Genomic DNA, 20631 nt, shown 5'->3' with positions numbered 1-20631 from the left:
TCCATCATCAGGGTGCAAACGTTAAATGGCCACGTCTAAAACAGACAAAACAACACGTGGGAAAAAGTTGATTTATTACAACTATCCATCCAGTTGTTCATAATAAAAGTATCGCCTCTGTGACACATTATCAGTAAAAAAATACTTTTTTTTCCTAATTGTTCTATGAAGGCCATACCTCCCGTAGTCCTGGTCAACGTTGATCTGAGAAATACCACAAAGCTTTTGTGGGGAAAAACTATGGATTTGGGGTGAAATGCATAAATTCACCATTCAACATGTGTAAAACATGCCATCTTTCGGGGCTGATGTTTTCCAAAAAGAAAAGCTCAGAGTCCGTGGGAGTTCCTGCAGGTCCAAGGACGGCCGAAGGGCGTTCAGAGAAGGATCTTGTAGTAGTCGTCCTTGTAGCTGTACAAGACCACCACAGCCACCCTGCAACAAGACAACACATCAGGACGCTATTCCAAAGCGTTACGGGGTGGGGGGGGGGGGGGGATTTCCAAATTCAACTCGATTTTTTCCGAAATAAAGAGACTAACCAAGGAAAAACTACACTCGTCTTCATCAATTATTCCAAAGAAAAAGTTCTGTTTTCATTTAGCATACGGGTACCCTGCAGATGTCACCCGCATCCAATTCATGTCGAGGGGACCTTAACGGCACGTTAGCACGTTAGCACGTTAGCACGACCGTTGGAGCAGCTTGGGAGTCGCATGCAGGTCTCACGCAGCAGGAGGACAGCGAAGTGCAGGTCCTGCAGCCGGGTGAACGCACGAGCCCTTGAGCCAAGTCATCTGGCCTCGGTTGCCTCTGCCCCACATTTGATGTAAACAACTAAACAAACACATGCTGAATATATCCATCGTTGCCGGTCATGTATCAAAAGAGCTTTTTTTTCCCCAGACGGGAAAATAAAATCAACCGCTGCGGAGAAGCAGAAAGGCGCTTTGACTTTCTATTTTTTTGTTGTTGTGTTGGTTTGTTTGTTTGTTTGTTACCATCTCAATCACGAATGAGAAAAATCTGTTCTGCCGTTTATGAGTGTCACATGCGGGGGGGGGGGGCTGCAAAACCACAGCCGCGGATGGAGTCGACTACGCCCGAAGGCAAATCCTTCTCCAGATTTCACCGCGGGAAATGGGATCATGTGAGGTTCCACAAGGCGCCCCTTTGAAGCGCCGCTTGTCCTGTGTCCCCCCCCCGCCCCCCGCCCCCCACCACCCGACTCACTTTTTCATGACCTTGAAGTGGTGGATCTCCTCGCAGATGGACTTGAGGTAGCGCTGCTTGGGGAGGCGATTCAGCAGAGTCTTCACGCTGCTGTTGAACTGCTCTTCGCTATCGAACTGGGACGAGAGGAAGGAAAAAAGGTGGTTAACGCAACTAATAGAGGACGGTGTTTCATCTGCAGCCTTGGAGTATATTTTTTCGGGTTAGGGTTAGGGGGTTAGTGAGTTGCGGCGGAGGCACCAATCTTCAGTGGGTCTGCGGGGTTCATTGGCTGTGTGTGTGTGTGTGTGTGTGTGACGTGGGGGGTAATTATTATATTAAACAGGTCTTTCCTGCACGCCTGGCAACAAGCCCTGTGTATTGTCCTGTGTTTTTACGCACTTTGTGTGTTTTCTCTGACACGTGCTAAAGGGGGGGAGGGGGGGGGGGGGGGAAACTGTGCAGGTGGCCTGTTCATTTACTGAGGGAGGCCTTGGCGTTCAGAGCGTTTCTTGGCACAATATGACTTTGTATTATTTATGGCTCCAGCCTTTGTCACACCTTTAAAGCGTGCCTTTTGTTAACCGTGCGGTACATAAACCCCCCCCACATGGGAGCCTCGTTAACGTCAGACTGTTGAGAGGTTCTCGATGCTGTGGAAGAAGTCGGGGGTGTTCCTTCACTCCGCTCTCCAAGGACGGGAAGACGGGATCCCGTCCTTCCGTCCAAGGAGGTTGACCTCCGTTGGGTCGGTTTCCCCCCCCCCCCCCTTTCTCCTCCCACCCTTCATTGAGGACGTGGACCCTTGATTAACTCTGCAATGGTCTCGAGGAAGCGAGTAAGGAACCAACCTCCAGGGAGAGGAAGTGGACGAGCGTTTCCTTCAGCAGGTCCACCTGTGGGACACGACACGAGCTGGGTTAACACAACACACAACACACAATGGGAGCCTTATCTAATGTCCCACAAAACGTAATTAGAAAAAAAATCGAGCTAAAAATATTAACCGTTGCGCCCCACCGCCCAAAAGCTTGTGTGATTATTTCCAAACAGGATAATCCAGCCCACTCTCATGGTAAATGACTTGTAATCCGAGTTGCACAATGCTCCTGCAGGCCTGAAAGCACGCCGTCCCTTCGACAGGAAGTGGGACGGCCTCCCGGGTTTATCGTTGGAAAATGAGCGGTTTCCGGTCCGACTGATGGAAAAGCAGGCTGCTCACGGACGCGACGGGTTTCCCCAAAAATCAGGGTCGGTCGCGTTTCAGTAACTTGCACATTCACTGCGAGAATCCAGAACCCATCGCGGACGACAAGACGCATTCGGAATATGCAGCGCGGTGGTGAACGGGACGCTTCAGGGGGGGGGGGGAATATCTGCCCAGAAATCTTCAATGCAACCACAAATATACTAAATATGGCGTCCCACAAAATGACTTCTGTTTAGTGTTAGCGTTGCTCTGTAGCTCCTAGCACAGGATTAGTGACCCTCTTAATCTCCAGATTTTTTCCAGGGGTTTTACGAGGGGCAAAGAACTACAAAAAAAAGGGCCGTCCCCGCTCTGTGATTTCACACATGAATTCAAGAGATATGGAGGGAGAGCTGAGAACGAGAGCCGGGATACACAGGGAAACAAACAAATGACTTACTGCCAGAACTTCAATGTCATTGCTCTTGCTCTGCAAATTGGTGCCGAGATTTTGTAATCTGGTTTGGATCTGAAAGAGAGGGGTGAATTAGAAAGAAAGAAATGTGACCTTAAGCGTTGCCACGTGTAAGGGTTTCAATCCGTGGTGCAAAGGCCCAATTAACCATTGTGATGGCTGGTCTGGCGGTAGATAATCAGATCATTGCTTAATGTTCGATGAACGAATGATGAACCGGGTCACGTCGTTAATGAAATAGAAGAAAATCTTGCGAGCCGCTTGGGGAGACACGCGTGCATCAGAAAACCTGAGTCTCGTAGCGGCGTCTGGCACTGGAGGAAACTTTGTCCGGGCTGATGACGTAGACGTTGATGTTCGTGGTGCTGCTGCTGCTGCTGCCGTGCTGTTCCGAGGAGCCTGGGGGAAGCAAAGGAAAAAACGCGGCACAATGACGCAGGCGCTTGGAACCGTGTGGCCTTTAACGCGTCCGCGGAGGACAACGTGCAGAACGGAGGTGTGACGGCTTCATGTTGCAGAAGGACTGACCGCACAAACATGCAGTTTCGGTTGGGAGGAGTGCGTGGACACCGTACCTGTGGTGTTGAGCAACGATCCTTTAGGGTTCTGAGACATGCTTTCGGAGATTTCTCTGCCCGGGCACAAGGACAACATCATATAAGAACCACCCCCCCGTTACATCATGCAGACATCTGAGCAGCTCGTTAAGATCCAAATGGCTCTACCTGATGTTTCTTTCCTCAAAGAACTTGGTTCGACATTTCTGAATGATGTGGTCCACCAGGTCCGACTCTGGGATCCGTTTCTCCGACTGTCTGTCCTTCTCGAAGGACTTCACCTGAAAAGACACCAGATGAAATGACCAGATGCCGCTGCAGAAAACAGCCCTCTAAGGCGCTCTCCTCCAAAACAATCTGGATAGTTGTTTTTCTCAAGCTAGAAAAATGTGAAGTAACACATTTGCTGCTGGGGGCGGGGGGGGGGGGGGGGGTGGCTTTACCTTCACGTAGTTTCCCTCCTTGTCAGAGACCAGGACCATGCAGCTGATGGCTGCCAGCCTGCAGTGCTCCATCAGCGTCTCCTGAGACTAAAACACACAACGTGACAAAACACACCCACACTGCAGGAATTAAAAAAACAAAAAAAACAACTCTCGTCCAGTGGCTTCCCCCCCCCATTGTTTTACAGTTGGGCCTTGGAGATGGCGGCTGGAGCGGGATGAGTCCGCGGGGAGGCGTTCACTGAACCCTCAGCCACGGCTGGGTTCCTGCTGAAGGCTCCCTGCCGCCCGTGCACGCTTTACGGAGCGTTTCGCTTCCATTAAAGCGTGAAATAATAACACGTCAAGTTCGATGTTTAAGTTGGAAAACGAGAGCTCATTCTGGGGGCAACACCAGACCGACGCCGTCAAAAATTATTTTATATTGGTTTAACCTGGAACCAGATTTGAAGGTGATCCATTCGACCACGAGAGAGAGAGAGTGTGTGTGTGTGTGTGTGTGTCAGCCCAACTGATTCACACCAACTAAAGCCCACCGTTCCATCTGGCTGCTCCGTTCGCCGAGCTAACGTCAGAGCAGAACAAATCCTCCTGTGTACTACAACTTTGTGTGTGTGTGTGTGTGTGTGTCAATTTGCCTCGTCATCATGTTCGCACTAAAACTTCCTCTCTTCTTACAACTTTCCCATTGACTGAACACATTAAGTCAAAAAGGTAAGCCACTGGCCGTCGGGCTGCTCCGGGCCGAACGCCTAAGCTGACAGCATGTGGAAAAAGGTTTTGCCATATTTGGCTAATAAAGAGCGAAAAAGAGTGGAACCGTCTCCCGAGGTTTGAATTAAACGCTGCAGATCTTGGGGCCCCGTGAAAGAGGCCAGCACGCAAAAGGTGTTAACGAAAAAGCCTGGGAAGGGGGGGGGCAGGGGCAGGGAGGGCAGGGAGGGCTGGACGAGGAGGTCCGAACAAGGTGTTTCTGAACAAACTCGCCACCGGTTCGAGGCGCTGCCTGCGCGCAAGATCAAAGGAAAACACGCACGCACACAGGGTTACATTACGTTACATTACATTGACCGTTTGGACACAGTGATGCTTGTTCCCCTGCACACATCCAGCCTTCCCTCCTCAGGACTTGTCTAATGAGGGCAAATGACAACCGCCCCAATTGAAAAGGCCAAAGTGAAACGTCAAATGAATAGGTAATAATTAGTAGAGGAGGAAAAAAAAAAAAATACATACATACATGTACGCGTTGGCACGGCAACACGCCAGGGAGGCCTTTTAGAGGCCGAGATCAGTTTGTCACATAAGCATGAAGAATGTGACAGATGCGTGGCACCAGGAGCTTTGGACCGCAAGACAAATAACTTCACTTTGAAGGGACTGAGCTCAGTTTGACCGTTGCCCTAAAAAGAGCTTTTTACAGGAGGTTCATTGGACAAGAGATGACCGAGTCGATTATTGCCCCAATGACTCCGTGTTGAATTGTCCTAATAAGGCCAGCGAGCCCTCCGGGATGTTTACTATTTCTGATGCTGCCGCGATAAGTCCGTTTTCCCTCGGGGGGGGGGGGGGGGGGGGGGGGGGGGCGGAGTCAGGTGTTGCCCCCTGGAGGAGGCAGTAGGGGGAAATCACCCATTTCAAAAACAACGGTTTGATTCCCCATTCAAGGACACAGACGTGGGTCAAGTTTTGACGTGCAACAAAACCTTCGGGGCTCGGTCAAACAATCGCTTTGTGTGTGAACACAAACAAAAGCGTGGGCCACATGGAGCAGCTACGTCCTCCCCGCAGATTCCTTCCTTTCGCATGTCCGGAAACAACAGTGAAGGAGTGACTCACTGAGAAGTGGACTCTGCTTCCTTGAGCCCACAGGAATTCAGGCTTGGGCCTTAATGGCTCTTGCGTGACTAGGTTTTAGGCGACTGCATTTTTGCAGCATTAACGGACTTTTTAAATCTTTTTTTCATGTTTTCTCTCCAAAAAAAAAAAGAGCACTCCCCCCCCCCCCCCCACTGATTTCTTAAATATGTAAGAAACATATTAACATCTGAAAGAAGATTGAAAAAAACGTTTAAAAACATTGTAGTTTGTGTGAGGTAGTCTGCAAAAGATGTGACAGCAAGCAAAGCTAAAAATCGACCCTTTTTAAAGACTTTAAGGATTCAGAAAATTCACCTGTAAGACATCGTAGGCGATGTCCGCGGAGACGCCGGTGCTCCACAGCTTGTGGACGACATTGATGGCTCGAGACATTGAAGAATGTCCGACTGGAACCACCAGGGCATCGCAGCAGCTCACCGAAGGCTGAGATGAACAGGAGTAAAAGTAACTTGCATTTCTTTGGAGACCTACTCGCACATCGTTTCACAAAATTTTTTCAAATGATGCACCGGCAAAAAAAATAACTCCATGGCGTCAAGACTCGCTGTGATCATAGTTATTAATGTGTTTCTAAAATTGGCTGTGTGGCAGCCAACTGCTGTGATAAGGCATCATTAAATATGCAGCTGTCTGCTGCTACTTCATCACAATAATTAGGAATGTCAGATCTCAGCGGGTGCATGTGTGTGTGTGCATGTGTGTGTGTCTCTCTCTCACCGGCTCCTCCATGTTGGTCAAAGCAGCACAGACTTTGTCCAGAGCCACACTGGCCCCGACTGCAGAGGGCACCTGCACGGTGGAAGCCGGCCCTCGAAACTCCACGATCTAGCAACACAAGAGAACAAAGTCCCTCAAAGGCATCACGTAGACTGCATCGTGTGGAATACAGAGCCGCGGGTGCATTAATCAGTGCCGATTTTTGCCCGTGACCTGACAACCTACCAAGTGGTCATAGCGTCCTCCAGCAGCCACTATGTCCGCAACAATTCGCTTGCGTTTCCTGATGAAAGCCACAAACTGGAAGATGACCCCCGAGTGATGCTGCACCTTGTACACCAAGCCCAAGTTGACCACCACCTGCGGAGAGAATGCAACGGTGTTGAAAAGGCGCGGGAGAAAAACACACACAACTGTGTCTCTTAACCCAGAAGCCAACTCACCTGCAGCTTTACTCCCAGACCGCGCAGCAGCACCGTGACCTCCTCCAGGTCCTTGAGGCCCTGCTTGGCCAGCTGGGTGACGGCGGTCTTCTGTTTGGTGAGTGATGTCAGTAGCGGCGCCAGGTCCTGCAGAGTCCCCTTCTGTTCTATGTACTTGTACAGCGTCTGCAACTGGACGCAACAGAGTGGGCGCCGTTTACGAGCGGGGAAACGGGTCCGCTGCAGCGGGGGGACTAATTATGTTTCTCAGGGGGTCCGACTCACGCTGTTGGTCGACAGGGAGAAGTTGCAGAACTTTGCCTCCACCTCACGTTTGCTTAGCTTTTCGCTCTGTAGAAAACACAGGGGGGGGGGGGCCCAAAAAAGGGAGCGGAGGACGTTAACGCTGCTGCATTTAGTCAGAACGCCGTTGTGAATGTAACATGTGTGGTGCACGTGTGAACCGTGCACGGACCATGGCGTCACACAGGATGGTGGAGGCCTGGCTCAGCTTGTCCTCGGGGACGCCGCTGTGGAGCAGGATGGCCTTGAACAAGCTGGTGTGGTTCAGGTAAATGGTGTAGTTCCTTTCCTGCGGTCACAGAAACACACCTTTAACCCCCTCCGCTGCAATTACAGTAAAAAAAAAAAACCGAGAGCACCGCCGTTCAACGGGCGCCATCCCGACGAGTAATGACTGTTGTGTCCGGCTGCCCTCTCATTCCATCCGACGCACATATTGTTAAGAGCTTTCACACAAAGAGCAGGGAGGCGGACGGGGGGTGGCGGGGGGGGGGATCAGAAAGAGGATCAACGAGGGACTCTGTTCATGCAGAAGGGAGCTGCGCCTCCACAGCGAGGCGCGTGAACAGGATATCGATGGCGAGGAAGGAAGTGCACAGAGCTGCGCGTTTCAGATTTACTTTACTGCGAATGACGAATATGGTTGAAATACGTCAGGCTTACACATGGCCCGGTATGCTAGGAATGTCGGTGGGAAGCGAGAAAGCGGGCACGCGGCGATAGGACGGTGAAGAACAACGACGCACGTCAACAACCTCAAGAGGAGGTCGTTTGAATGCGGCTAGTTCGTGTGACCTGGAGCGCGGCGAATTCCTGGACTATTTCGGAGATGGTGTAGATGGTCTCGGCATCGGGGAGCAGGCTGTTGGTTACGGGCGTGATGATGTCAAAGGAGCACTCCAGAAGCTCCCTTGGGTGTGCGCGGTCCAGCTTCCTGGGGCGGAACACTCGCTCGATGCTGTACCTTGAGAGAGGCGAAAAAAATAAAAAAAATAAACACTTTTTTCATGATGAATGTCTGTAAACCTGGTGGCGAATAATCGCACATAATGTAGTTGTATTTCTGAGGGACATTGTGGTGTTTTATCACCTAATGGCAACTACATTTAAAAAAAAAAAAATACATACATACAAATCTGTTTGATCATTTAAACTTTACCTCTTCAGATGCGTTATATTATTGCGTGCGACGAATCTTGAAAACGCCATCTATAGTAGACAGAGAGTGGAGACACGTAATGACGGTGAAGTCAGGCTGTAATCAATCACACTGTGGAAACAACCATTTAGTCGTCGGGGTCTGATTGCAGTCTCACACTGTGTGTGTGTGTGTGTGTGTGTGTGTGTGTGTGTGTGTGTGTGTGTATGCAAATTGCCGTGTAAACGGTGTTTGCGTTACGTGGGTGCGAAAGCGCCGGACTCACGCGGAGGTCGTAGGGCAGTGTGACCAGCATGCCGCTGTGGTCCATGAAGCAGGCCGGCTCGCTGCCATCGTACAACTTCCTGTTCCTCGGGAGGAGCAGCGGCGTCTGGAGACGCACCGCACCTGCAATCAAACAACGCAGATGGCGTTTGGGAGAAGAGAAGAGCGTGCAGGGGGCTCACACACTCAGCGAACCAGCGCAGCGTACTCACCGTGCTTCTTGAAGATCCGGGTGATGGTTTCGTACACATGCTGCTGCAATTTGGCACTGTTTAAGCTGAAGCTGCCCTGAAGGGAGACCAAACAAAACCGCCTCTGTTAGGGATCAGGAGACATCGATTAAGCACTGCCAGACCTTCTGCCTTTCCGGTTACACAGACCAGATGAGCCAAGCTGCACTGAGGCGTTGGTGCAGCCGTTCATGTGTCCGCGGTGACATCTACAGGTCGAGCGGGGAACATCTACACAAACTGCTTCTTTTTTTTTTTTTAAACAAATGACACATGACCTCCCTGGTCTTGTTGTAAAACATGTCTCATGGTCCACACACGCTTTATCTAATTAAAAAGCAAAACACATTTAATGTAATGTTAAAAGTCTCATGTTGAGTCCAGCACAGCACAAGTTTAATATGATCTCATGCAGGAAAAGAGAAAGCCGAGGCCCCCCACCTTGTGCAGGTCTATGTCGTAGGTGTAATCCATGACCGGAGTGGTGTTCTGGGCAAACAGCTGGCCAACCATGGTGCGGTAGGCCTTGCCGTTGATGTTGGCCATGGTGTGCTGCAGCACCTCGTGCAGCTCCGACTCCTCCATCTGCGGCGGGGGCAGCAGCTCGCTCTTCAGCAGCTCCTGGGCGGTGGGCCGGAGGGCCGGGTCGTGGTTCAGCAGCCACTCGATCACTTTCCTCTGACCGGGTGGTAAGACGCGATTAAAAACAAAAAGACAAAAAAAACTAAAATTGAGCCGTTTCCGTAAAACAAAAAGGAGCTGTGCTCCGGCCTCCTCACCTGAGTTCCTTGCTCGTACGCAGTGAAGTCCTCGGGGAAGTTCATGGGCTCCTGCAGCGTGAAAAGAGAGGAGGTTAGAAGCCGGTGGTCGCACTCGACTCCCAACCCAGACGGGCCCCCAGCGGCGAAGGACGGACGCACCACGCGCAGCTGGCTCAGGACGGAGATGCGCTCGGCACCCGTGGTCATGGGCCGGTAGGACATCTCGAACAGGATGATGCCCAGGCTGAACAGGTCCACTTTCTGAAAGGGGGTGAAGAGAGATTTCGGCATTTTCCTAGACACTCAAAAAACACACAAGCACAAACACCAGTCCAGGGCAAGGCAAGGATTTGGTTTTTTTAAGTCTGAATCCTACTTGGTTGTAGTTGGCTTTGGTGGTTCCTTGAACCTCCGGGCTGACGTAGAGCGCAGTGCCGACCATGCCCGTCATGTTACCTGAGGAACGCAAGAATGCAAAAGTAGCACGAAGCGTCAGGGAACGGCAACGCGAGACTAAACGGGATCACACCGCGGGAACGTTTTGTGCACCTGTTGGGTCGGGTTTGACTGCAGAGCCGCTCTCTTCCACTTCACATTTACCGGCAGCCTGTAAACAATGTCATCGCCCCGGAGGGGGGGGGGAAGGGGGGGTTATGCATCCGACACAGATGCACCGGCTAAAGCGTGGTTCACCATTAAGCTGAGCTACCAGACAAGATCTCACACAAAATGACAGCGTCGTGAAGTTAGCATACCACATTAGCGGGGTGGTCCGTAGCCAGGCCAAAGTCCCCGATCTTCACGTGGTCGTGCGAGTCAAGGAAGATGTTGACAGGCTTCAGGTCCCTGTGAATCATGCCCTGAAACAGACGGACAAAGAGATAATTGATTAATAATAAAAATAAAAAATAAAACTTTTTTCCAGGGTGCAACACTGAAATATCACCTGCTCGTGGATGTAAGCGAGGCCATCAAGTATCTCTCTGTAGAGCCTCCACAGGCGATTGTGGTCCTCGTGCAGGCCGTGATCTATTGTGTCCCTTAAAGTGCTCTTTTCACAGTATTCCATCTGCCAGGGGGGCAGAGGGGGCGGGGTGCAGAAAAAACACACATTACACGTGAGACAGAGGCCTCCAGTGGGGCCAAAGAACGGATCCCTGGGGTGAAGCTCACTTGTATGTACAGGTAATGCGCTATGCGCTGAGGTCGCTCCGAGTCGGCGCCCTCCGCCGTGTCGATCGCCGGCCTCTTGCTCGGCTCGACCTGCGCGGGCAGGGCGCCCGTCAGCTGCACTGCGGGCGACACCACCGACGCCATGTCGTCCGTGCTGCCGTCGCCGCTGTCGAAGACGATGTAACTATCCGACGGCCTGACAGATAAAGAAGAAGAAAAAAAAAAAACGCGAGGAATGCGTGAGGATTTAAAGCAGGAGAAAGTAAAAAGAAAAAAAAAAACACTTACAAAAAAGAGGCACCAAACACATCTTCTTCGTCATCGTCTTCATCACTCGACTGGGGCGCGCTACACTTGGCGCTGGACGACCTCTCGATGGAGGTGGACCACTCCACCGAGCTGGACAGGGCCGGGGGAGGCGCGGCCTCCTCCACGCCGTCGCCGGGGTCGTCGACGCCCCGCAGCGGCGGAGGCTCTTTCCCCCGGGGGGGCTTCCCCGGCGTGTCGCCGGCGCTCCAAGGAGACTCGGAGCTGTCGGCGTTGCTCAGCAACCCGGACGGGGGAATCTCGTGGCGCTCGATCCACGCGTTGTAGTACCGGACGATGTTCTCGTGGTTGAGGCGCGACAGCAGGGTGACCTCGCCTTTGATGCGCCTGAACTGTTTGCTCGCCGGGTTGACCAGGATGCGCTTCACGGCGTAGTAGCAGCCGTCCAGCTTGTTCTGGACCTGGAGACGCAGGAGGGGGAAGGCGGAGGGATCGTGGACGCGGGAGAATTTTTGCAGAAGATCCCTTCTTGCCAGACTGAAGGCGTGTGGGAAAAAAAAAAAAAAAAAAAAGAAAGAAAAAAGAGCTCACCTTAATCACAGCGCCGAAGGCTCCTTTTCCAAGAAGCTGGAGTTCCTCAAACTCATTGAAGTAGCGAGAAAACTGCCTCTCCACCCCGGAGCTGAAGGGAGCATAAGGAATGTGGCTCCGCGGGATAACGGATGAAGGGAAGTCCACGGCGGGAACTGAGAGGAGAAAAACCATCAAGACGTTATGCTGTTGGAGGTGATCTTTGGAGGCGGCAATTTTTTTTGTTTTTGTTTCATGTACGCCACCTTCTGGGCTGGAATTGCGGTGCAGGGGGAGGTGTTTCGGCGATGGAGGCTTGAGGAAGGCGTGGTCTAAAAGCTGCTGAGCTGTCCAGCGGTCAGCATCATTCAGGCACACACACCTTTGACACACACACACACACACACACGACAGGAACACTTTAACCCTAATTAGGAAAAAGGTCTGTATGATCTAAATTATATAACTTTATAGAAAACCTTTTCTAAACAGCAAAAGCAATTAGACGGCCAAACAAAACATCTAGAAAAATTATGATGGAGACCAAGCGACAGTGACAAACTTTAGTGTCACCGCTCGATCAATGGTTCTTACATTACGTCATAATTAACTGTGACGACAATAGCAGCTACAGTATAAATGTTAAACAGCATCACTGGTGCTGTTCATCCATGCACACTTACTTGTGGAGGAAATCCTGAAAGTCTGCCGGCAGGCTGGCTGGCACCGTCACTGGATACTCCTGCGCCTCTTTCCCCTGACTCAGGCCCAGTAGCATCAGGCCCAGGTTCCACACGTCGCCCTTCTTGCCCGTTTTCGTCGGCATCGCCGCGTCCTCCGAGAAACGCACGTGGGCCTGCTCGAAGATGTCCTCCTCGCACATGTCGGCGAACCTCTTCGACAGGCTGTAGTCGGTCAGTCGAACGTTGCCCTCGGCGTCCACCAGCACGCTGGAGGCCCCCAGCTGTTTGTGCACCACGGAGTTGGCGTGCAGGTAGTCGAGGGCGGCCAGCAGCTGCGCCGCGTAGTGGCACAGCTTGTCCATGGCCAGCGGGGCGCGCGCGACCAGGCTTCGGGTCAAGTTGAAGCCGGCCACGTGCTCCACCAGCAGGCGGACCGCCAGGCAGTCCTCCTTCTCGGCGCAGCTCATCGCCATGTAGCGCACCAGGTTCGGGTGATCCAGCCGCAGGAGGGAGTTGAACTCGGTTTCCGCCCCGTGGATCTACTCAGAGAAATCGTCAGGAAAACGGTGTCTCAGAAGCACGCGTCTCCTATTCAAGTGCGTGAATTTGCACACCGAGAGAAAAAAAACCACTTGCCTGCTTTTTGCAGCTCTCGAGCCTCCCTTTCTCCTGGCTGGTGAAGAACTTGCCGATCTTCTGGTTCCAGCGGAGAGACCACTCGTAGATGGCGGCAAAGTCTCCGGAGTTTGCCTCAAATCCGCGATGGACGCTGCGGCGGAGCCTCTCGCTGACACCTGTCGGTGCGAGAGACGCGGGGGTCGTGAGCGTGCGGACGGGCGACCAGTGGCGGCGGAAACCGGACCCTCGAACTGCTCTCACCTAAGCTTTTCCCCCGGTGGACCTCCAGCTCTCCGTAAGTGCTGCTATTGAAGCGAAGAAGCTCCCGCGAGCGAGGGGCGTCGTCGTTAACCGTGTCGCGTCTGGGGAAAACAGGGACGCGGCGTTTAAGCGGCGCTCCTTCGGGCCCCGGGGAAGAAGCGCTCGGCGCGCTGTGTACCTGTGGCGCGTGTTCGAGGTAGTCCGCCGGCGGCCGCCCGCCACCACCGCCGCCTTCTTGGCCTCCGTCAGTTTGGGAGGAGCGCCGCCAGGGCTGGGTGGGCTCTTCCCGCGGGGGGAGGCGTTGGCGAGGTCTAGCTGCTCGATGCTCTCAAGTCGTTCCTGTGAATGTAGGCATCACAAAGAAAAGGTCCATCACGAGACACTGTTTATCCGTGTGATTTCTCTGCTAATAAACCCATCCATGTTTAGCTGCTTTTCTGAGGAGATCAGTGGAAATGGTGCAGACACCTGTTTGGCGATTTCCTTTCTTCTTTTTTCATCTCGTTTCTCCTCTTCTCTTCTTTGGATCTCAGCCATGATCTCTTTTTCCTACAACAACAAAAACATTCCTCAGTGCACTTCCTGTTTCTTTCATTTGTTTTGGGTTTGGTTATTCAATACCAACACGGCGTTTGGTTACATATGTCTTGGTTATATTAGTTATCTTGTGCTCATCACTGGATTAATCGTAATGATTTAATTTAAATTCCACAGATAAGATACATTTATTTTTATTGGTCCCTGAGCAGGAAATTAGAGGTCATTTGTTAGTGGCCCAGACTAATGCCACTGAATTAGGAAATAACATTAACACAAAAGTAAACCCCAGTAGAAGTCCTAACCATCTCCTCCGCCCGCTTGCGCTGCTGGTCCACCTTCTGCTGCTCCTCCTGGTCTCGCTTCTCCTGCTGTCTCTGCTGGTTCTTCAGCATCTCCTCGTGGAAGGAGCTCGGCGGAGGCTTGTTGTGCTCGCTCAGGAAGCCCTGGATGTAGTCCGCCAGCTCGTAAATCATCACCTAGGTGAACAGGTAGGGTAGGTCAACAGCAGCAGGTGCGCTTAGACCAGTGGTTACCAGATGATATGTGAACGCATGTCGCGTCGGGTCCACTAGATTAATAAAAACCCTACGATTTAGTGCACTATCTCCACCACTTGTTTGCAAATGTCTGTTAAAATAACCCTCCAGTTTGGACACTGTATATCTGCTCGTCCACGCATCCTCACCTCCCCGCACCGGGCATCCGCCAGCTTAGCGAGTTCACTCTGGAGGTTCTGGAGGTTTTCATTTGACAGACCTTTGGCATTTTTCAGCTGCAGCTCCGGAGGCCTGTTGGTGCCACAAGACACAAGTGACCAAGAACGGATGATCACCCGAGACAACATTTAACCATCCACATTGGATCTTTGTTCGGATAGAAACAAAGACAAAAGCAAACATAACAAAAATAAAACCTCATCTAAAATCGAGCAGTGTGCTCAGCTAATGAATTAGGAGCACTTTGACTCACATTAAACATTGTGACATGAGATTACCTTACAAAGGCCATAGTGACTACATGGTTAAGGGTCAGGGGTCATCACTCACGCGTCTGGGTATGTCGGTGCGCATCTGACGTGCAGGTCCACAGTCACGTAGCATTCCTGCCCGCTGTTCAGCCCGTTGGGCCGCAGACAGAGGTGCACTTCTGGAGGCCTTTTAACCTGGAGGCAAAGACAAATGACCCAAACGGTGGAGGTGAGCGCCTCGGACAACTACGGGTTGTGTTGAGCTCACGCCCACCCCCCGGCTGACGTTACCTTCCACGGGTCCTTGTTGCGCAGGTCCAGGAAGTCATCTCCGAAGATGGACGCGAGCGCCTGCAGCTCGTTCTCCTGCTGGACCGAGTGGTCCTCTGGCGCTTCCGTGGGAGCGCGCTGACGGCTCATTCTCCTGCCTCGGCTTACATGGCGCTCCTCCCCGGCCGAGGGTCGCTCTCTCGCTGCCGGCAGAGAAGAAGGAGGAAGCACGGCGCCACCCCTCCCGCTCCGCTCCGCTTTCACTCAGTGAACCCGAAGTACTTAGCAGGAAGTAACCTGGCCGTCATTACACTGCTCACCGCACCAGGACGACCGCGACGAGCAACTTGCTGCTAGCCCGCGCGTGCCTGCTGCCAGCTACGTCGCAGATGACACGTCATCACGTTGGGTTCCTGGGAGTGGCCTCTAGGGGGCGGCGTTTATCCCCAAACAGTGATGGTGGACCCCAACAATAATAATAAGTTATGGTTACAGTAATAATAAAATATGGTATCTGTGTAGGGCTTTTCGTAGTACTCGAAAACACTTTAGATTAAAATCATCAAATAAAAAAAAAAAAGAAAGTCATACGCTAGAAACATAAAACAAACAATTTTGGTCACACATTAAAAGCAGTTCCGTTTCTGGGAATAATTTAAAGACAAGTATTTTGTAAGTGTTTTTTAACCAACCTCTCCCATCAAAGAGGGGAGGGGTCACGCGTGTTTGGAGTACAACACATGGGTACAACACATGCTGACTTAAGTTCCAACCTTTACTCACAAAAGCTCCATCAGCGGTTGCTGCATCGTAGAACATGAGGCATTTCATTAAGAGATAAATATATAAGATATAGGGACATGATATTGTTTCTGGGATGATATAATGAACAATGAGATAACATTCAAGAGTAAAATACAATGTATAGTTAATTCATCACTCTTTCTCTCTAATGTTTTTTTTTTTCAATCACTCCTTTCAATTTCCTTAAGGGGTACTACAATGATTCATTGAGATTTTGGCAAGCTCAAAGAAGGAAGGGGCAAAATGCTGCTGTTGCTCGGTAGAGAAGCCTGATCATTGACCACATGTCCTTAATTCATGTATCAAAACTCAAATTCAATCTATGAAATTATTCTTTGGCTTGTAAATACCTACATGAGATGCTCCAGCTCCCACATGTATCTGTGGAGATAAAGAGGTACCACCACTACATATAGAAGGCTTTGTATCTGGTGGGGCAGCCTGGAGCAGAAGAATGCTCTCACATACCTCCAGCTTTTATATAACCTCACATACTATTTATCCCCCTTTGACCTCTGGGTCATTTATTCCTCAACCTGAATCAGATGGTTCCTTTAATGATCACAAATGCACAAATGCTGTGACCGTCTTAGGGAATGATGTGGCATCAACAAACAATCTGTCAAATGTCTGTATCATTCCTGCATATGTGAGAGCATTACCTCATAAGGTACACTGTACATCAAGGAAAATATATAGGAAAGTGGGTGGCACAAATATGGACCTCCTCTTTGCTGCCTCACTGCTAAGGGAACCTCTGTAGCGGCTCATTAATGACTCTCTTGCTCACCATAACCCTAAAAGGAGACTGCCGGGCCAATCAGGTGGGAGCTCTGACACCACATGCCTCTCAGACAGCCAGATCCCACACAGAGCCCGGCTGGCGTTACCATCAGCTGTTCCACAAGTCCAGGAAGCTCAGTGCACATACCACACAGCACGGTTCACAGACATTCGCAATGTTTTCATCTCCTTAACAAGACACGAGTGACGCCGTCCCGACTGGGTCGTCATAGTTGGTCCTTTGAGCATATTAAATCGTCTGAAAGATATGTCTGTTGATGGTACATCATCCATGAGATTAACAGAAATCCCAGTATTTCAAAGCTCTGATTAGAGGAAATTCAAAGTGTCTTCATTTATGATTGCAGGGCTAAAGACAAATTACTGCAACACCCATGCAAGAGTGTTTTAAGGCATAAAGTGACATATTTCATAGTCAAGTCAATGAGAGAACTTTAATCCTAAAAAGATTACGTTTGATCTTCCTTTAGGAAATTAAATGCAATAATGTAAATGTTGCTCTCTTGTTTAAATGATACAATCATATCCCACTAGCCATTCCACAAAGTCCATAATGTTTTATTCTCAACCACCACTTTCTTATCACTGTGTCAGAGTGTCTGAGAAGTCCCATCCATGTATGTGAAACTCACTTTCATGTGGCTTGTTGATTTTTGAAGGCAGCTCTTATTTGGACTTCTGTGAACCCCCCGGGGCCCGCCCCCCCCGGTCCCTGGGACCACTCCGGGTCTTATTTAAGGGGCTCTTCCCTCCCTCAGTCTTTGTCCCAGTGGAAGCATCCGCCTACCAGTGCACCTTGGTGAGTACATTTACGGCTTGTTCGTCCGAGTTGCTTTGAATATCTGTGTCTTTGGCAAGATTAGTTCCACAAAGTTAATCTGTCATGCTCATTTTAAAATTAAATAAATGAACGGATGATGTCACTTCATGGCTTTCACGTTTATAATGACTAACCCAATATAAATGCTTCAGTTACAACTGGACTAACTGGTTATCTTATGTTGAATGGGATAGGTTTATCAGTTGATGTGATTTTCTGAGACTGACACTTCCATTCTGTGGAACGTTTCTGTGAAAAAGTATGGACAGAACTAAATATGTTATAGTATAACTTGGATAAACACATAAAAGAGAGGTCAGCCGTAAACCACGCGCGCTTTAATGAATGAAGCTCAAAAGGCAGCTGGGGCACGGAGCCATGTAGTAAAACTAAAGTGTCACGGTGTGCAGACGGATGTGCGCTGGCCCGGCTCAAGATCCCTCAAACCTGAAATAGCAGGAGATGAGAGTGTCATTTGTTTCACCCTGTTAAGCACACTGTGAGCACTGAGCTTAAAATAGATCTCAGCTTTCTCTGTTATCCCCTTTTTTGGTGCTACCTCAGCAGCTCTGAGATGACCCAGGGAACAATCACGGCTGCGGTGATATGGTATCAGTAGTTGTACAGCGGAGTTGGCACCAAAATAGCACGCACTGCAGGCACGTCTAATTAACCCTCTATAAAAGGGACTCGTTGAGGAGGGCTTTGTTTGTGTTTCTAACTTCAGCATTAATGAGAGAGCTTGGGCTTCAAAGGGGACACTGCATCACAGCTTATGCTTCTATTAATTAAATGAGCCCATGGTCTAGTCGCCTCATCGCCAAACGGTCCAGCGATTAAGTGTCGGCGGTTGTTCAATTATGACAACTATGTGTTCTATGACGGGCAGTTTGGACAGCTGTTTCGGAATCTCATCCTAAACCTCATCCTCCTCCTCCCCCCCCCCCCCCCCCCTACTCCCCTCAAATGCTAGACCACCCCCAGTGAAGCCTAATCATGTGTGACGACGAAGAGACCACCGCCCTCGTGTGCGACAATGGCTCTGGCCTGGTCAAGGCTGGATTTGCAGGGGATGACGCTCCCCGCGCTGTCTTCCCCTCCATCGTTGGAAGGCCCCGCCACCAGGTGAGCTGAAGCAAAAGACGTCTTTAAAAAAAAGACGTTACGGAGGTACAGGAGAGAGTCTTATGTTCCTCCCGTGCTTCTTCTCTCAGGGTGTGATGGTGGGCATGGGTCAGAAGGACAGCTACGTAGGTGACGAGGCCCAGAGCAAGAGGGGTATCCTGACGCTGAAGTACCCCATCGAGCACGGCATCATCACCAACTGGGATGATATGGAGAAGGTGTGTGTTGACCTTTTAACGTTCTCAGCAGGGCGGCCGCCGTAAAAGCTGCTTGTACACAGAGGACCTGGTTGTTGTTTGTTCAGTTGTGTCGTTCCACTCTTGACAGATCAGCTGCTCTCTCTCTCTCTCTCTCTCTCTCTCTCTCTCTCTCTCTCCTCGGGCAGATCTGGCACCACACTTTTTACAATGAGCTGCGCGTGGCCCCTGAGGAGCACCCCACCCTGCTCACCGAGGCCCCCCTCAACCCCAAAGCCAACAGGGAGAAGATGACCCAGGTACTTTTACCATCACCACCCCTGTGCGCGCCGCTTTCACGCGTGTGCCCTTGGGTTAAGAGAAAGACGTTCCGCTCGCTCTTCCTCGCAGATCATGTTCGAGACCTTCAACGTTCCCGCCATGTACGTGGCCATCCAGGCTGTCCTGTCCCTGTACGCCTCTGGCCGTACCACCGGTAAGTGACCCGCAGCTTTTTTTTCCAAATGCACCAGTCTAGTCTGTGGTCGGTTTCCATGATGAGCTAAAAGAAGAAGAAGAGCAGAAACTGTTGCACACTCTGACTCCGAGTAGATTCCACACTCAGATTCCTGTCTCATTGTCCAAGGCCGAGGTGCTAAGGCCTCTCTCGTCAGCAGCGTTGTGTAGTTCATGACGTGCGACATACTCGAAGAGGACGGACGCGTGGCTGACTCACTGTGGTCCTTTTTTTTTTTTTTTTTTTTGCTTACCGAAGGTATCGTGCTGGACTCCGGTGACGGTGTGACCCACAATGTGCCCATCTATGAGGGTTACGCCCTGCCGCACGCCATCATGCGTCTGGACCTGGCCGGTCGCGACCTGACTGACTACCTGATGAAGATCCTGACCGAGCGGGGCTACTCTTTCGTCACGACTGGTAGGTCCCCGTCAGCACGGTTGACGCGGTATGTTTAGCGAGCGGGATGCGCGAGGCTGGTTCCCTCGAGACTCAAACTGTTTGCTCCGTATAGCTGAGCGCGAGATCGTGCGCGACATCAAGGAGAAGCTGTGCTACGTGGCTCTCGACTTTGAGAACGAGATGGCCACCGCCGCTTCCTCCTCCTCCCTGGAAAAGAGCTACGAGCTGCCCGACGGTCAGGTCATCACCATCGGCAACGAGCGCTTCCGTTGCCCGGAGACCCTCTTCCAGCCTTCATTCATTGGTGGGTGATGGTTGCACTGTTCGTTGTTGCCCGATAGTCCTGATTCCTTGACACTGATCTCTCTGTCTTGGTTCCTACCAGGTATGGAGTCCGCTGGTATCCATGAGACCGCCTACAACAGCATCATGAAATGTGACATTGACATCCGTAAGGACCTGTACGCCAACAATGTGCTGTCCGGTGGTACCACCATGTACCCTGGTATTGCCGACCGTATGCAGAAGGAGATTACAGCTCTGGCCCCGAGCACCATGAAGATCAAGGTGAGAGAACTCTCAAAGGTTTTAAGTCATTACATTCAATCACAATCCAAATGTAAGACTCATTCAAACGTAAATGCTTTTTTACTCCTTGCTTAGATCATCGCTCCACCTGAAAGGAAGTACTCCGTCTGGATCGGCGGCTCCATCCTTGCCTCTCTGTCCACCTTCCAGCAGATGTGGATCAGCAAGCAGGAGTATGACGAGGCCGGTCCCTCCATTGTCCACAGGAAATGTTTCTAAACACACAACCAACCTCCCTTCGACCATGCATTTGTACGTTTGTCTCCTGTATATATATGTGTTTGTTCTATTGTAATAAAGATAAGCCACAGTGAGAGTGTCTCCTGTACTGTGTTTCATTCCAGCAATACAAAAACACAAAATAATCAGACACATAATGTATACACACCTCTGCACACACCATCAATGTGTCTTATGTCAGTCCACATTCTGT

The 20631-nt window shown here is 50.8% G+C and overlaps 2 protein-coding genes across 2 annotated transcripts; one reads left to right on the top strand and one right to left on the bottom strand.

Annotated features, from left to right (window-relative positions):
• Positions 1–57: 57 nt before the first annotated feature.
• eif2ak4 (eukaryotic translation initiation factor 2 alpha kinase 4) lies at positions 58–15368 on the bottom strand. Its single transcript, XM_037486598.2, has 38 exons — positions 14984–15368; positions 14772–14887; positions 14411–14513; positions 14028–14201; positions 13654–13734; positions 13364–13524; positions 13186–13286; positions 12943–13100; positions 12307–12845; positions 11890–12005; positions 11645–11799; positions 11075–11514; positions 10787–10982; positions 10560–10682; positions 10369–10473; positions 10163–10220; positions 9990–10069; positions 9773–9874; positions 9632–9682; positions 9294–9530; positions 8835–8910; positions 8624–8745; positions 8359–8408; positions 7995–8163; positions 7372–7488; positions 7182–7247; positions 6918–7088; positions 6700–6834; positions 6475–6582; positions 6052–6180; positions 3877–3963; positions 3602–3714; positions 3452–3507; positions 3166–3275; positions 2862–2930; positions 2064–2108; positions 1234–1349; positions 58–435 (listed from the first exon to the last, which is right to left on the bottom strand). The coding sequence occupies exons 1-38, from the start codon at positions 15110–15112 to the stop codon at positions 378–380; spliced, it is 5022 nt and encodes a 1673-aa protein (XP_037342495.2). The 5' UTR covers positions 15113–15368; the 3' UTR covers positions 58–377.
• A 1964-nt stretch (positions 15369–17332) lies between these two features.
• Positions 17333–20513, top strand: LOC119227655 (actin, alpha cardiac muscle-like). The gene is made up of 9 exons (XM_037486649.2): positions 17333–17369; positions 18364–18515; positions 18605–18733; positions 18901–19011; positions 19103–19187; positions 19467–19628; positions 19723–19914; positions 19996–20177; positions 20274–20513. The coding sequence occupies exons 2-9, from the start codon at positions 18387–18389 to the stop codon at positions 20415–20417; spliced, it is 1134 nt and encodes a 377-aa protein (XP_037342546.1). The 5' UTR covers positions 17333–17369; positions 18364–18386; the 3' UTR covers positions 20418–20513.
• The last annotated feature ends 118 nt before the right edge of the window (positions 20514–20631 follow it).

Source organism: Pungitius pungitius, chromosome 14 (assembly GCF_949316345.1).
Source record: "Pungitius pungitius chromosome 14, fPunPun2.1, whole genome shotgun sequence".
NCBI lineage: Eukaryota > Metazoa > Chordata > Actinopteri > Perciformes > Gasterosteidae > Pungitius > Pungitius pungitius.
This window is presented reverse-complemented; position numbering and strand designations above follow the sequence as displayed.

Bases quoted from the DNA above. Each gene is read 5' to 3' on its own strand.
- eif2ak4 (XM_037486598.2), bottom strand. From the start codon at position 15,112: ATGAGCCGTCAGCGCGCTCCCACGGAAGCGCCAGAGGACCACTCGGTC. The intron at 13,101-13,185 runs GTGAGAGCAGTT...TCGCACCGACAG, and splicing joins CCACCGGGGGAAAAGCTTAG to GTGTCAGCGAGAGGCTCCGC. The intron at 12,846-12,942 runs GCAAGTGGTTTT...TTCTCTGAGTAG, and splicing joins TCGAGAGCTGCAAAAAGCAG to ATCCACGGGGCGGAAACCGA.
- LOC119227655 (XM_037486649.2), top strand. From the start codon at position 18,387: ATGTGTGACGACGAAGAGACCACCGCCCTCGTGTGCGACAATGGCTCT. The intron at 19,629-19,722 runs GTAGGTCCCCGT...TGCTCCGTATAG, and splicing joins CTACTCTTTCGTCACGACTG to CTGAGCGCGAGATCGTGCGC. The intron at 20,178-20,273 runs GTGAGAGAACTC...CTCCTTGCTTAG, and splicing joins CGAGCACCATGAAGATCAAG to ATCATCGCTCCACCTGAAAG.